Source organism: Daucus carota, chromosome 7 (assembly GCF_001625215.2).
Source record: "Daucus carota subsp. sativus chromosome 7, DH1 v3.0, whole genome shotgun sequence".
NCBI lineage: Eukaryota > Viridiplantae > Streptophyta > Magnoliopsida > Apiales > Apiaceae > Daucus > Daucus carota.
Genome location: NC_030387.2, coordinates 13,034,610 through 13,050,797, shown reverse-complemented (window position 1 = coordinate 13,050,797; position 16,188 = coordinate 13,034,610). Strand labels below are relative to the sequence as shown.

Genomic DNA, 16,188 nt, shown 5'->3' with positions numbered 1-16,188 from the left:
TGGAACAAAATTTCGAGTGCCAGTCATGTCTCTCCGCTGGTCAACTTCAGGGACAATGAGTCTTTGCGTAATAATCTTCGCAAGTGGGTCCTATTTCCCTTGGTGCTAGTTAACTTCAGCCTTGCATGTCATGGAATAATAAAATAATCAAGTCTTCCCTAGACTTTGCGAATTGCAACTTGTTCCCCGCTAGTTCTTCTTACATATATATATGTCACAACTGCTCAGTCCGCACTCACAGTCTCAAACTTCGTTTTCAAGCGCAAAGAAAAGTTTTCATCCACTAATCATCAGATGAACAAGGGTATGTTGATTAATCACCTCTTTTCTTTGTTTGATGATGATGATCCGCTGCTTAAACCCTTTTTCTTGCATGGGTTTTCTGGTTTATTACATTTAGTGTTCTTGTTTCTTGTACTATTATCATGGGTGTGCAATAAATTTAGGAGAGATTCTGATCATGGTAAAAAACAAGGCTTTGTGAGAAACATTGCTAGCTTACCTTATCATAAACATGCCTTGTTTTGTAGCTTGGTTCTGGTACTTGTTAATTTTGTTACGTGTATATCGATCAAATTTTATTGGTATACAAATGGCTGGTCTGAATTGATAATCATAGTGCTTTTTGATTCAGTTAGTAAAGCACTTTCCTGGTTGGCTATCTCAGTTTATCTGTATACCCAAGTGCAAGAATTGAGTGATGTTAAGTGCCCTTTGGTATTAAGGGTGTGGTGGTGTGTTTTCTTTTCGGTATCTTGTTATTGTCTTGTTATAGACTATGTATACTACAATATAAGCCAGCCTTTGCCACTTCAGTATGTGATTTCAGATGTTTTAAATATAGTTATAGGATTGTTTCTCTGTTTTGTGGGGTTTTCAAGATATATTGAACCAACTGAAAATGATATTTTTCAAGAACCCCTTTTAAGTGCTGATATTAGTAGGGTACCTGATGGTGAAGAGTGCGAAAAGTCTAGAATGGGTGAAACTGTGACCCCTTATGCAAGTGCTAATATATTCAGTATTCTTACTTTCTCTTGGATCGGTTCTTTAGTTGCATTAGGATATAAGAAACCGTTAGACATTGAGGATGTTCCTCAGCTTGCACCTATTGATCGTGTTAAAGTTGCCTTTCCACTTCTAAGAGATGAATTAGGGTATCAAGGTGGTGATAATAGTAGTTTGACCACGCTTAAGCTGGTGAAAGCACTATTTTATTCCATGTGGAGAGATATCTTATTGACAGCATTTCTTGCAATGATAAACACGGTGGCCTCCTATGTTGGTCCCTACCTCATTGATTCATTTGTTCAGTACTTAAATGGACGCCAGAACTTGAAGGAAGGGTACGTTTTAGTATCTGCATTTGTCATTTCAAAGATTATTGAGTGTTTGTCACGAAGGCATTGGTTCTTTAAGGTGGAGCAGATTGCAAACAGGGGCAAGGCAGCTCTTGTAGCATTGATTTATCACAAGGGATTGACCCTGTCATGTCAATCAAAGCAGGATCACACCAGTGGGGAGATAATAAATATCATGACAGTGGATGCTGAGAGGATCGGTGTCTTTGGCTGGTACATGCATGATTTATGGCTGGCCATCCTTCAAGTTGGTCTAGCGTTGATGATCTTATATAAAAATCTAGGGCAGGCTTCCATTGCTTCATTGGTCACAATCATAATTGTGATGTTGCTAAATTTACCGTTAGGGAGATTGCAGGAGAATTATCAGACTAAGCTAATGGAATCTAAAGATTATAGAATGAAGGCAACTTCTGAAATATTAAAAAACATGAGGATTCTCAAGCTTCAGGGCTGGGAAATGAGATTTTTGTCTAAAATTTTGGATCTTAGAAACATTGAGGCTGGGTGGTTAAAGAAGTTCGTGTACACTAATGCCGTAGTTACTTTTGTTTTTTGGGGTACTCCGACGTTTGTGGCTGTAGTAACTTTTAGTACATGTATGCTTCTCGGGATTCCACTTGAATCTGGAAAGGTTTTGTCCGCTCTTGCAACTTTTAGAATACTTCAAGAGCCTATTTATAATCTTCCAGATACAATATCAGTGATGATACAAACTAAAGTTTCACTTGACAGAATTGCATCATTCCTTTGTCTTGAAGACCTGCTGACAGATGTTATTAAGATGTTTGAAAGAGGTAGCTCAGATATTGCGGTTGAGATAGTAAATGGAAACTTTTCTTGGGATGTATGCTCTCTCAATCCAACACTGAAAGATATCAATTTCAGAGTGTCTCCTGGCATGAGGGTTGCTGTTTGTGGTATGGTTGGCTCAGGAAAGTCAAGTCTACTATCCTGTATCCTAGGGGAAGTGCCAAAGATTTCAGGTGTCATCAAGATGAGTGGAACAAAGGCATATGTTGCTCAGACGCCTTGGATACAGAGTGGGACAATCATGGAGAATATACTGTTCGGAAAGGAGATGGACAGAGTTTGGTATGAGAAGGTCCTCGAAGCATGCTGCCTGAAACCGGATCTTGAGATTCTTTCCTTTGGAGATCAAACTGTAATAGGTGAAAGGGGAATTAATCTAAGTGGGGGTCAGAAGCAGAGAATACAAATTGCTCGTGCTCTCTATCGAGATGCAGATATATATCTGTTTGATGATCCATTTAGTGCTGTGGATGCTCATACAGGATCAAAGCTATTTAAGGTAACTATTAACGAACCTCAAAGTACGGTAGATATATTCTTTTTATCTGATATGAATATGCATTCCATTGCAATTCTGTGATATAAATATGCCTTCTAATCTTTGACTGGTTTTTATAATTATGTTTGCTGTGTTTCTGCTTTATTGTTTTTCCTTTTACTGGCCGTTACCTCATATGTCAATCTTTGTGTGAAAGGAGTGCTTACTGGGCATTCTGGGGTCAAAGACAGTGATTTATGTAACTCATCAAGTTGAGTTTCTACCTGCTGCAGACCTCATCCTGGTGAGCTACACAACTTTTTTTTGTGTCATCTTCCTCTATATATGTTATCATACCATTTGAGATAATTCCATCTTATCATATTAGGTAATGAAAGATGGTCGGATTACACAATCTGGAAAATATGATGACATACTTGATTTAGGGAGCGACTTTATTGAACTTGTGGGTGCACATAAGACAGCTTTAGCAACACTTGACTCATTAGACACCGAGCCAGTTTCTAAATCTTCTATTCTAGCTGAGAATAGCAGTATAGGGAGTTTGCAGGCCTCGGAACAGACTTTAGATGTTCAGAGCGGTGAACCACCAGATGAAATAGTTGCATCAGTAAGACAGCTTGTTAAAGAAGAAGAAAGAGAGAAAGGGAGGGTTGGTTTCTTAGTCTACTGGAAATATATTACAACAGCATATGGGGGTGCACTTATACCCGTAATTTTGTTGTCACAAGTTTTTTTTCAGGGACTCCAGATTGGAAGCAATTACTGGATGGCGTGGGCAACTCCTGTGTCAAGGACTGTGGCTGATCCTGTTGAAGTTTCTACTCTTATAATGGTTTATGTAGAACTAGCCATCGGAAGTGCTTTTTGCATTCTGGGAAGATCCCTATCTCTTGCAACCGCTGGCTTCAAGACAGCCACACTGCTCTTCTATAATATGCATGCTTGCATTTTTCGTGCTCCAATGTCTTTTTTTGATTCCACTCCAAGTGGGCGCATCTTAAATAGAGTAAGTGCACTTGACTGATGGTGCTATTCTTATAGAGGAAAGTTTCTGATGATTTTGAGAACATACTAATCTGTGTAATATACTTCCTTTTTCCTGCAGGCCTCTACAGACCAGAGCACGGTTGATTTGGACTTGCCCAATCAAGTTGGTACTTTCGCCTTCTCAGTTATACAACTCCTTGGGATTATTGCTGTGATGTCGCAGGTGGCGTGGCAGGTGTTCCTAATTTTTGTTCCCGTTATTGCAATTTGCATTTGGTTACAGGTATGTTTTGTGATTCTTTCTTCACAATACTTATTCGTTTTCTTTTTCAAGATAAAATGATGTGAGCGATTCACCTGTACTGGAAGTTTTACATTTTTCATATCTCCTTTGTGCAACTTCACTGCAGGAAATATAAGATATCAGAAACATATAAAACTTGATAGATACTAGGTGAATTATGAATTTGAATTAAGAGAGATGATGCAATATTTTCAGTGGTAAAAATAAATATAAATTGACAAAAAATACACAATGTTAGAGGCAATAAAATTTTCCACACGAACTTGTTCTTTATTCTCAACTGCATGTCATATTTTTATGTTTCAGCAATATTACCTACCTTCAGCACGTGAGCTGGCTCGTTTAGTTGGAGTGCATCAAGCTCCAGTCATACAGCATTTTGCTGAAACCATCTCAGGATCAACCACGATTAGGAGTTTTGATCAAGTATACAGATTTCGGGAAACAAATATGATGCTAATCGATGAAAGATCTCGGCCGAAGTTTCACAGTTTTGGTGTGAAGGAGTGGCTGACCGTCCGCTTGGATTTTTTGTCTTCTCTTACATTTGCCTTCTTGTTGGTTTTCCTGATCTCTGTTCCTAATGGAACAATAGACCCGAGTATGTGGTTTGGTTTTCAGTATATTATATAATTTTCAATAGATAAATTTTTTGCATTTTACTAACTCCCCCACATCTAAGTTTTTGGTGACATCGGTTTGCAGGCATAGCAGGCTTAGCAGTTACTTATGGTCTTAATCTGAACCAGATACAAGCTTGGGTAATATGGAGTCTCTGTAATCTAGAGAATAAAATTATATCAGTTGAAAGAATGTTCCAATACACTTCTATCGCAAGTGAGCCTCCTCTTGTCTTAGAATCAAATAGGCCTCCTCATAACTGGCCATTATGCGGTGAAGTTGATATCTGTAACCTGCAGGTAATTCTTGAAGCTTTTATTCTGATTTTATGAATTTTAGGATTTTGTGAAAGTAATTGTCTTTCCATGGCTGTAGGTTCGTTATGCTCCTCATATGCCCCTCGTTTTGCGAGGTCTTACTTGCACCTTTGAAGGAGGGAAGAAGACTGGACTTGTTGGGAGAACTGGCAGTGGTAAATCAACCCTTATACAGACCATATTTCGAATTGTGGAGCCAGCAGCTGGAAAAATTTTAATTGATGGTATCGACATCTCTTGGCTTGGATTACATGATTTGCGATCTAGATTAAGCATCATTCCTCAAGATCCAACCATGTTTGAGGGGACACTCCGGAGCAACCTCGACCCTCTTGGGGATCATACAGATGAACAAATTTGGGAGGTGTGTGGTGACAAGTGTTAATGTATTGCTAGCATGGTGTGCATCTAATAAGTTTGTTTATGCACAATATATATCAATTTTCTGCATTTCGTAATGATTTGCAGGTTCTCAACAAGTGCCAGTTAGGAGATGAAGCGAGCAAGAAAGAAGGCAAGCTTGACTCATTAGGTCGGTTTCATAAGCCCCTACAAATTTATTTTTTTCAATTCGTAAGAAAAAACATAATTTAATCATAATTGTTTTCCTACTCCGCGCAGTTTCAGAAAACGGGGAGAATTGGAGCGTTGGTCAGAGGCAATTGGTATGCCTTGGTCGTGTATTACTTAAGAAAAACAAAGTATTAGTTCTTGATGAGGCTACTGCATCGGTTGACACAGCTACTGATAACATGATTCAGCAAACCCTGAGGGAACACTTCACGGATTCTACTGTACTAACTATAGCACATAGAATAACATCCGTGCTTGATAGCGATATGGTCCTCCTGTTAAATAATGGTTAGTCTGACCCATTTCTACATTTTACTACAGATTTTATGCCAAAAACTGGATTGTGAGATCTCTAATATACTCATGTGCAGGGCTCCTTGAAGAATACGATCCCCCCACAAAGTTGCTAATGAACAAAACATCTGCATTTGCTAAGCTCGTAGCAGAGTACAGTGTAAGATCTAGTTCAAGCTTTGGAGTCGCAAGTGGATCATGATGAAAGTTTAGAATGATCACTGGTTAGTACTTTAATTTTCAATAGTTTCGCAATATGTAGAACATAAAATAAAATTTTAAATAAAAAATTAGATCATGATGTATTTCCTACACTCCTAAACAATCTAAGCTTTCATATCATCAGTCCTGGTGATCAAAGCAGAGCCCTGGGGTTAAGACTGACATGTCTGTAAATGTGAAGCTGTGAACAGATCAATTGAACTTGTCTGTTTAGCTTATAATTAGTGATTATTTTACTTAAATTCGGATTCCAGTTGGTTCAACGGTGATCGGCCCTATTTGAGAATTAGCGGTTAGCTATTAGCGGATTGAATCAGATGTTTTGACTAGCTGATTGAAATAGATGTTTTGACTAGCGGATTGAATTAGCTGTTTCTCATAAAACTGTTTGGTAAATAGTTGATTGATTAACTTTTTCTGACACAAACTAAAACCTCTAACCCAAAAAACTCCTCCAAAATAGCTTTTTCATAATAAAATTATTAAATTAAAATATATACGACAAAATAACAAATATATTAATCGCCTGTACATTGAACGGGTTATAAGCCAGTGTATTTAAAGATGGAGGACATAATTTCATGTCCAACAAATATAACAAAATCATAAGGTTGGCTATCAAATAATAAATATTGATAACAAGATAAAATACAAAATCACTAATGTACGCCCTTTGTTAGGAAATAATGGTGTTTGAATGTGTTTTTCACGTCGAGAGTTTTGACCGTACATTTATAAATATTATTTTTAATTTTTTTTTGAATTAAAATATTAATATCATTTTTTATTCTCAAAAAGAAATTTTCAAAAATAATATTTATAAATGTACGGTTAGAACTCTTAAAAGTACGGAAAAAAAGTGATGAGACTATTATTTCCTAACAAAATGAGCACATGTTTTGTTATACTGATCTGTGAAAACTAAATTGTGTGGACTGTGGAGTAAGAATTTTATTTTAGGATTACCCATCGGATTCATGTGCTGTTATGTGCTAGCCTCAAAACTTTAATACTCACTCCACCTTCTTTTCTCTGTCTTGAAAATCTTGATTAAAGAGCTCCAAAACTTTGAATAATTTAACATGCAGGCCTAATCACTCTCTGGTCATTCTAAATGTTCCATACCATTCTGAGAGATATGCATGCACACTGATGGAATTACCCTTCAACCCTCCATTCTAACTGCTTGACTAACGGTGTTAATGATTTCTGACATCAGTACACCATTTGCTAGAATCTCCAAACTAGAAGTACACACTTTGCTAGTTTTCAAAGATGAGGTACACAAAATACACAATTGTGTAAACGTAGGTACACGGTTTGCATTTTACTCTTGAAAAAAGCATAAATCAAACATAGATAGTCCACGTTTGTTAAATCGTCATCGAAACAAAACTTTTTGCATGATAATTATGTGATTAAAAAAAAGAATTAAATGTCAAAGCGGTTACTAAAGTGGAGGTCATGTATCACTTCGTTCACTTATTGTAACGTGGTATCACTTGAATCATTAAAATCACAATAAATATCAAACAAGTACATCTAAATATGAGTTCAAGTATTAAAAATATTATTTAGAGAGTTTTACACATTATTCTTAAATGTTACCACAACTAAATAAAAGGTTATGACTTGTAGTATTTATGCTAATAAATTTAGATTCTATCAAGTTTATATACTATTTACTTTTTATTATATATTATTTTCTTTTTTTAATTAATAATAAATAGTAAATAAACTTGAAAAAATCTAAATATATTATCATAAATAGTAGAAGTGAAACCTTTTACTTGATTGTGATAACATTTAAGAATATTATGTAAAACTCTCTAAATAGTATTCTTACGGGGGTGTATTCGATTGGGATTTTAATGCATTGTTTTTAGTTTATGGATTTTAATGGATTGTATGGGATTTTGATTTTGTGCGGATTCTTGATGAAATGTCGCATAGTTGATAGGATTTAGGTACAATGCTTCAAAATCCCATTGAATTTGGTGGGATTTCAAAAAACTTAAAATACACCGAAGAATATCACAAAATCCATCATTTTATGAAATGAAAAAAAATCCATCAGCATTGAATATCATCAGATTTTAATGGCTTTCAAACAATCCCAATTGAATACCATCGGATTTTAAAGCATAATTTAAAATCCCAATTGAATACCACCAGATTTTGTGGCATAATTTAAAATCCCAATTGAATACCTCAAGATTTTAATAGATTTCAAACAATCCCAATCGAATACCCTCGGATTTCATGAATGCAAAAAAATGCTTTAAAATCCCAATCCAATACACCCCTCTTAGTGTTTGAACTCGTATTTAGAGATAGTGGTTTGATATTTATTATGACTTTAATGATTCAAATGATACCCTATTAAAATTTATGAACGAAATGATATATGATCTCCACTTCAATGAACACTTTGATTTTTAATCCAAAAACATAAGATAAGGGTTCTTTAGTCCAAACAAGTCAAGGGTGTACGCAATAATTCTAGGATATGCATATAATATTACCATTAATGTGATGTCATTTATACCCACCATATATAATACTCCCTCTGTCCCCCCTCAATTGTTTATATTGGAGGGGGACACGGAGACCAAGACAATGTATGAAAAATGAGTAAAATTAGATGAAAAGTGGATAACGTGGTGGGACCTATCAATATTTAATAATAGATTTGAGATAGTGAAGGAAAGTAATGGGTGTAATAGTAGTTTTTATTGTTAAATATGAGATAGTAGGGGAAGATAGTGGATGTAATGATGAGAAAAACTTCTATTTATAATAACGTAAAAAAATGAGAGGGACATCCCAAAATAGTAACCGTAAAGAAATGAGAGGGATACAAGAAGTATGTCCATCTTCAATATTTCCACATTAAAAACACAATCTTTCCGGACCAAAATTAATATCAAACACAATCCTTATAGATTACAAGATATCATATAAAAATATCTAACGTATTTGCTTTATTTCTCTCCTTATTATAAAAGGTTTATATGTGTTAGACAATTCACTATCTCATTTTGTTTTGTATACTTAAAATGGCCGAGAAATGTATTTTCTTTGCTATCATAGTTGTCTTATCTATCTCAGGTATACATATATACTCTTGTGGTTGATGTAATTTTGTATATGTTCTTGTTTAACACAACATAATTTTTAGCTATTGTATTAATTTTTTTCAGTTTCTCAATCTCTATTTGATAAATAATTAGATAATTACTGTATCAAATCTTCTAAGTCAATTTTTATTTACAAACAGCGCATATAATTATATTTTTTACGCCCGTAGTTTTAGATTATGATGCAACTATGTGCGTGTATCACTTTTTTATATTTTACATGCTTCGAAATTTAATCAAAAAAAAATTCATTTGTATTTTACAGTATTTCAGGTGAAGGGATGTCAGGTTGATACAGTGGGAGGAGGGTGTCCAGATCAACCATCCTGTCAAGCAACTTGCGGTGGCTGCTTTCGGGGCATTGGCAGAGTGATCGGATCTTGTGAAGCTCCTGGTGCTGGTTCTAACTGGTGGATTTGTCATTGTTATTTTGAAGATGGTGCACCCTGTCCTCCCGCGGGCACTCCTCAGTGTCCAAGTCCACCCATTCTTGCTTCTCGTAGTTTTATTCGTCGTCCAATTCCTTCCAAGGTGTAAATGTTATACTTTCGATTTGAAATGTGAGCATGTTACCTAAAATGATAAGGATTTAATTTACATTCTCTTTTTATTATACTCTTAATATTACCAACAAAAATATAATAATAATAATAATCAATAATAATAATAACAATATTAATATTTATATTTATATTAATATGTGATATATATATTGGAAAAATAATTTAAAACAACCCACGCGGGTTAAAAAGCTTTGCACAATAAAGAATGAAATGTTATATGATTACAACTTACAAGGTTATTAAAGTTCATATTTTTGATTTTTTTTGGAACAAGAAAAAGGAAATAGTACATAAAAATCAATCAGTGGGGGAGTGTCTTTTTCAAGAAGAAGTACAATTACAATGTGAACCAAGCAATTTTTCCATATACATTTCAAACAATGAAAGGTACATGATCTTTCCACGAAGAATGGTATTAACAAACACTTCTTAATTTGAACATAGTTAAGGCCTAAAGAATTTCCATATACATTTCAGACAAGAATGGCCGACGGAACTGTAGCTTTTGCACTTGAAAGAATTAGAGACTTTCTTACACAACAAGTTAACATAAGGATAGGAGTAAAAGATGGTGTAAGGTGGCTCAAAGATGAATTAGGCTACCTGCAACCTGCTGTCAGATACGCCGAAGCAAGGCAGACGGAGGAAGTAATCTGCAAATGGGTAAACGATGTCAGAGATGTCGCGAATGATGCTGTTACAATCCTGCAGAAGTTTAGGTCTCACCAGGAAGAATACGCAGGCCTGGAACGAGGTATACTGGATCGTTTTCAGACTTGTATTTGCATTTGCAAGAGAGAATCTGTGCTTTGTGGTATTGGCAAAGATATCGAGATACTCAAGAAAAGGATCACCGTGATCAAGAAGAGGCGAAACGAGTATGGCATTAACGACATCTTAGCCACTCCAAACGTGCAACAGAAAAACAGAACCTTATTGAGAACAACTGCTATTGATAACCAGGTGGATGTGGTTGGCTTTGAGGATGATATCAAGGCTTTGATGGCTCAACTTGACAGCACGGATCCCTCCCTCAAAGTCATTTCCATTCACGGAATGGGGGGCCTGGGCAAGACTTCACTTGCCACCAAGTTGTACAACAGTAATGAGTTAAGCCATTTTGACACTCGTGCCAAGGTTTGTGTTTCTATGGACTATAACATTAAAGATGTTCTGAAGAGGTTGATAAAGTCTTTTATGGGACTTGAGCACGAAAAAGAATTGTCAAAGATGGATGAGCAAGATCTGCTACAGCACACGCGAAAGTTACTACAAGGTCAAGGCCGCTATATTGCAGTGATTGATGATATATGGGATATAAAGGCTTGGGAAGTGATTAAAATTGCATTTCCCAATGACGAGAATGGTAGTAGAATTATCATAACCACCCGAAACAAAAAAGTAGCAGAAACAGTAGATGATAAATGTTTTGTGCATCAATTACAATTTTTGAAGGAAGAGGAGAGCTGGAAGTTGTTTTGTAAGAAAGCCAAACCAACAACCCCGACAATGGAAAAGTTAGGAATGGAAATGGTTGGCAAATGTGGAGGTTTGCCACTTGCAATCGTGGTACTGAGCGGCCTATTATTGCAAAACCGGAGCTATGAGTATTGGTCAAAGGTGAAGGAGCATATTTGGAGGCACTTGAAGGACGAGTCGGTGGACATAGAAGAAATACTAAGCTTGAGCTATGATAACTTGTCTTCCCAGATCCGGGATTGTTTTCTCTACCTCGCGAGGTTCCCAGGAGACCATATTATTGGCGCTCACCAGTTGAAGCTTTTATGGATTGCAGAGGAACTCATACCAGAAGATAACACAGGATCCGGAGTAGTCAAGGAGGATTTAGCTAATGATTATCTGAATGATCTAATTAGTCGTAATTTGATTCAGATTGCAACGGTGCACTGGAACGGAAAAGTCCTGGAATGTCGAGTCCATGATCTTGTACATGAACTTGCCAGAAATAAGGCGATGGAGCACAAGTTGTTAGTAACATTTGACTCAAGTCAACAACACCGAAATTCCATCCATCTGTTGGAAGGACAACCACGTCAAGCCATTTACAATGGAATTGGTGAGTACTTTGAATTGTCTGGGGGTAGATCTGATTGTTTAAAAATGCGTTCGTTGGCACTAAATAACTTAAGTGGTAGAGTCAACTTACAAGAAATGAAGTTGATGTATACCAGATTCAAAAAACTCAAGGTGCTAGATTTGACAAGTGTGAATTCTGAGAGGATACCGGAAGAAATTGGAGATTTAGTTCTCCTCAAGTTCTTAGGCTTAATGGGTGGTATCTCTGAGGAAGCATTAGTAATTCCTCCAAGTATAGGCAAGCTGAAAAGGCTGCAAACTTTGTGTGGCTCAGACTATAAATGTTACAAACTTCCTAGAGAAATATGGGAATTAAAAGAGTTGAGGCATCTAACGTTTGGATACTATAGTGGGAGCATAAAGATTGGGAACAACCAGAAAAAGCTCGAGACTCTAAGTCTTGTACAGTACAAGGACTGGCTTGAGATTGACACTGGCATGATCACCAACCTCCATACACTATCTATAGTAGAAGAATCAGAAGATTCATCATCAAATGGAGGAGGAGGAGGATATGCATACACGTTGCAGTCCATAGCTGACTTAACAAGTCTCCAAACATTAAGCCTATCTTTTTTTTCTGCCATTATTCCAACAAGCAAACCACTTTCATATTGCCAGCATCTCAAGAGCGTCGACTTATTGGGTACTATAATATCTCCATCAGAACTAAGTTTTCTGCCAGATTCAGTCACGGATTTAAGACTGGTTTGTAGTGATTTTAGAGAAGATCCAATGCCTACCCTCGGAGATTTACCAAATCTTACGGCTCTTGAGTTGGATAGTGTGTACATGGGAAAAACAATGGTTAACAGTCATAATGCGTTTCCAAGTCTTCAAATTTTAAGATTCATAGATTTCCCAGAACTGGAAGAATGGCAAGCTGAAGACGGAGCATTCCCTTCACTTAGAAGTTTTCAAAAAACTGATTGTGGGAAATTGAAGAAGATTCCCGTACAACTAGAACGTTTCTGGACGGAAGACTGAGACCTGGAAAAAATCATACGGTGCATTCGCAATCAGCAGTTAATATACTATGAGGCGATCATCTAATGTATTTGTACAAAAAGAATAAATATTGTTTCAAGATTGTCACTTGCTTTTGTATTATGCATATTAGCGGCCATGAGAATGTATTTGCGCAAAAGTTTCATCTAACTAATAATCAATTCCGCATAGGATCGCTGTGTACATTTGTTGCATGGGCTCACGAAGACGGCATTTACTGTGTGACATGACTTCCCAAAGATGTCAGAGCTAATCAGAAGTTCTTACAAAGAAAACAAAACTAAAACTGGTCTATTATCGATCTTGTAGCAGTGTGGTAGCAAGGTCATTTGTATAGCAAACGTGGTGATGCAAAAAATGATGCAAACTCCATTCATGCAACTGTGCATAAAAAACACAATAAATGGTCATTTTAGTTAAACATACCTGCTAGAGTATAATTATAGATATCCATCTCACTAAGCTGCAGAGTCAGATTGTTCCAATCAAGCCGTCTTTTATAGAGGATATCATCAGACACTGGCTTCCAGTTTTGCTCCCATAATTTAGAAGGATCAGCCACTGAATTGTTGGTTAAGATGTGAACAAACAATTCCCTGATGTGAACTAATTTTATCTTTACAGAAACAAAATCGTAAAAAATTACATAACATAGGAAATCCAGTAACTCACTCAAAGCCTATTTCCAGAAGTATAGTTCTGAAATTTGGTGACATGATTACGAGGCTCCCAAAAAACTAGTAATAGTACTTTAAAAATGTAGCTCCAAGCAGTGCTAAAAGAAATGCTGGGGAAAAACTGAACAGGGGGCTTGCAGCAGACGGGTTCACAACAGGTCGAATTCCTGAATTTGTAGTTGGAGCTCTGGCAGTATCAGATGGCAGGACTTTCATATAACAGTTTTCTGCTTGTCTCACGTAATTGTTCTGCTGGCCGTATTCTTCAACCTCAAACAACAAACTACGTATTCTCCAATAAATTTAGTTCTGCTCATACTAAATGACATCAGCAAGAAATCAGTTGTAAATCTAAAAATTATGTTATTCTTTACATTTAATCTTTTATTGTGGTGCCCTGTCCTGTTCATAATTTGCTGTTGCTTGGTGCCAAATCCTCCATCACTCACCACTCAAACATGCCACGAGTACTAGATTTCGCCCGCAAAACAAATTTTTTGCCTCAACCCAGTATTCTTAATATGGCACATCTCATACTGTTACAGCTCTGATATTTGCAACTCTTACTCGGACTATAGTCTCTGTACTGTTGCATGTAGCATAACTGATGAGTCCTTATTCGCTATAGCTCAAAGTTTTTGTATTTGTTTGTTTACACTGGCCGGCTAACTTCCCGTAAATCTAACAACAAAGTGTGAGCATAAGCTTTTCAGTTGTTCATAGCTCCCAAATCGCAAGTAATATTACAGTTTTTGTTGGGAACCAGTCTATCGAAAACCTTGAGGTATTAGAATAAGGCCCAAATTGATCATATTGCATTCTAACAATTAACAACATGACCTCTGGACGGACTGAAAACTCGTGTTATCAAACTCAAAAGAATAAACAGAGCTGAACCATAAAGTTTCTACATTATTAGAATACAGAGATTCAAGTTGATGTCATAAATTGATATCAGCACTGCATTCAAGTACAAACTTGTGATCGCAGCATATTAAGTATGTACTTGGTAGATAGCTAAATATATACTTTCATTGCGCCAATCACAAAATCTCTTGCATTCACATATAACCGAAGCAAATACAGCTAGTTTTAATCCAATTATAAGCCCTCTGAAATCATATGGAGTGCCTAATAGTATTTATATTAAACAGGATGACTAGAAATGCAGAATCAGACATTTGCAAATTCTGAAAGAAGCAAACATTTTACTCTAATCTAGAAATACCATCCAACAACTCAACTACCTCAATCATCGAAGGCCTATGCTTAGGAGCCGATTCTTCTACACACAACAAAGCAATCCTGAAAAACTCCACAACCTGTTTCTCTTTCAAGTCCTCTTTCAAAATGGCACTATCAATAATCTTCATTTCTGAATTTTGTTGGACCATTTTTTTGCACCATTCCACTATTCTAATGTCCTTGCCACCATCATCCTTAAAAGGCCAATTAGGCCGCCTCCCGGTTGCAATCTCCAACATCAACACTCCGAAACTATAAACATCTCCCATTGGCGTCGCGATGGTGGAGCCGTGAAAATACTCAGGCGGCATATAGCCCATCGTTCCCGCAACCTGCGTGGACACGTGTGAATCCGTACTTTCCATCCTCCTAGCTAATCCAAAATCAGCAATATGAGCCCCAAATTTGGAATCAAGCAATACATTACTAGCCTTTATATCTCTATGAATAATAGGAGTCTCCAAATTGTGCATAAAACATAGCCCTCTTGCCACGTCACCAATAATACTCAATCTCGTTTCCCAAGATAACGGTAATTTGGTTTCTGACATAGAGTCCGGTGACGTGTCGCATAGCCATTGGTCCAAACTCCCTTTCTCGATAAACTCGTAAATCAGAATCCGATCCAGATTGGTGGCACAGTACCCGAGCATCTTAACGATGTTCGGGTGCTGTATCTTTCCCAGGGTTTCCATTTCAGCGCGAAATTCTCGGAAACCCTGGAAAGCATCGGCGGACAATTTCTTGACCGCTACTATATTAGAATTCCATAAATTTGCCTTGTAAACTAATCCAAAGCTTCCGTCGCCGATGATGAGATCCGGCGAGAAATTTTGGGTGGCTTTTACGAGGTCAGAGAGAGAAAAGGAAGGCAGGCTTGGGTCAAAGCTGGCTGTTTCGGTCAGCGAAACAGAGCTGGGAACGGTTCGTGTTCGTGTCGGGTTTCGGGGTCGTGTAATGTTGTTAGTTTTAGATTTTTTGCAAACGAAGATGAGGATGGCGAAGAGGAGAGTTACGATGATGAAGCTTAGGGTTGCAGCTATTACACCTTGAAAAGCTGAATCCATGGCCATGGAGTTTTTCTTGGATGAGTAGAGTCAATATTAGAGAGGGAGAGAGAGATATAATTTGTGTAAGAAAAGTAAAAGACAGGTAAGAGCCGCCAAGAGCGGAGGAGTCAAGTCAATGCTTAGCAAACATCTTAGTCAACATACTGGTTGGTTCCTCTGTTCTAAAAATTCCCGATTTAACCTATTAATTTCCGATTAATCCCTAACAATATGACCGGATATGACCGGCTATTCGATTTTTGAAATCTAATTAATCATTATAAATTTTTCTTAATCAAAGTATATAATTTTTCTTAATTGAAGTATAATGTGACAGCAGCTTAAAAGAGAAGAAACTATCCATATGAAGATGGCAATACAGAGTAAATTAATCTAAAATATGCATCTTACAATA

At 36.8% G+C, this 16,188-nt stretch overlaps 3 protein-coding genes across 7 annotated transcripts; 2 read left to right on the top strand and 1 right to left on the bottom strand.

The window, feature by feature from the left end:
• Window positions 1–104: 104 nt before the first annotated feature.
• Window positions 105–9,709, top strand: LOC108195806 (ABC transporter C family member 3). Of its 2 annotated transcripts, XM_017362764.2 has the most exons (11): window positions 105–2,673; window positions 2,870–2,956; window positions 3,041–3,682; window positions 3,782–3,946; window positions 4,274–4,568; window positions 4,673–4,887; window positions 4,964–5,269; window positions 5,374–5,437; window positions 5,527–5,766; window positions 5,850–5,996; window positions 9,400–9,709. In XM_017362764.2, the coding sequence occupies exons 1-10, from the start codon at window positions 295–297 to the stop codon at window positions 5,972–5,974; spliced, it is 4,518 nt and encodes a 1,505-aa protein (XP_017218253.2). In that variant the 5' UTR covers window positions 105–294; the 3' UTR covers window positions 5,975–5,996; window positions 9,400–9,709. The 2 variants fall into 2 exon arrangements, with proteins under 2 accessions (XP_017218253.2, XP_017218252.2); XM_017362763.2 differs by lacking the exon at window positions 9,400–9,709 and having other exon boundaries at window positions 107–2,673; window positions 5,850–6,257.
• A 320-nt stretch (window positions 9,710–10,029) lies between these two features.
• Window positions 10,030–15,892, bottom strand: LOC108195809 (leucine-rich repeat receptor protein kinase EMS1). Of its 4 annotated transcripts, none has more exons than XM_064081518.1 (4): window positions 14,727–15,892; window positions 13,229–13,749; window positions 10,424–12,784; window positions 10,030–10,350 (listed from the first exon to the last, which is right to left on the bottom strand). In XM_064081518.1, the coding sequence occupies exons 1-2, from the start codon at window positions 15,795–15,797 to the stop codon at window positions 13,540–13,542; spliced, it is 1,281 nt and encodes a 426-aa protein (XP_063937588.1). In that variant the 5' UTR covers window positions 15,798–15,892; the 3' UTR covers window positions 10,030–10,350; window positions 10,424–12,784; window positions 13,229–13,539. The 4 variants fall into 4 exon arrangements, with proteins under 4 accessions (XP_063937588.1, XP_063937589.1, XP_063937587.1 ...); XM_064081519.1 differs by having other exon boundaries at window positions 10,030–12,784; window positions 13,229–13,363; window positions 13,475–13,749; XM_064081517.1 differs by having other exon boundaries at window positions 10,030–12,784.
• On the top strand, window positions 10,181–13,059 carry LOC108195807 (putative disease resistance RPP13-like protein 3). The gene has a single exon (XM_017362766.2). The coding sequence runs from the start codon at window positions 10,181–10,183 to the stop codon at window positions 12,779–12,781; it is 2,601 nt and encodes an 866-aa protein (XP_017218255.2). The 3' UTR covers window positions 12,782–13,059.
• Window positions 15,893–16,188: the final 296 nt, after the last annotated feature.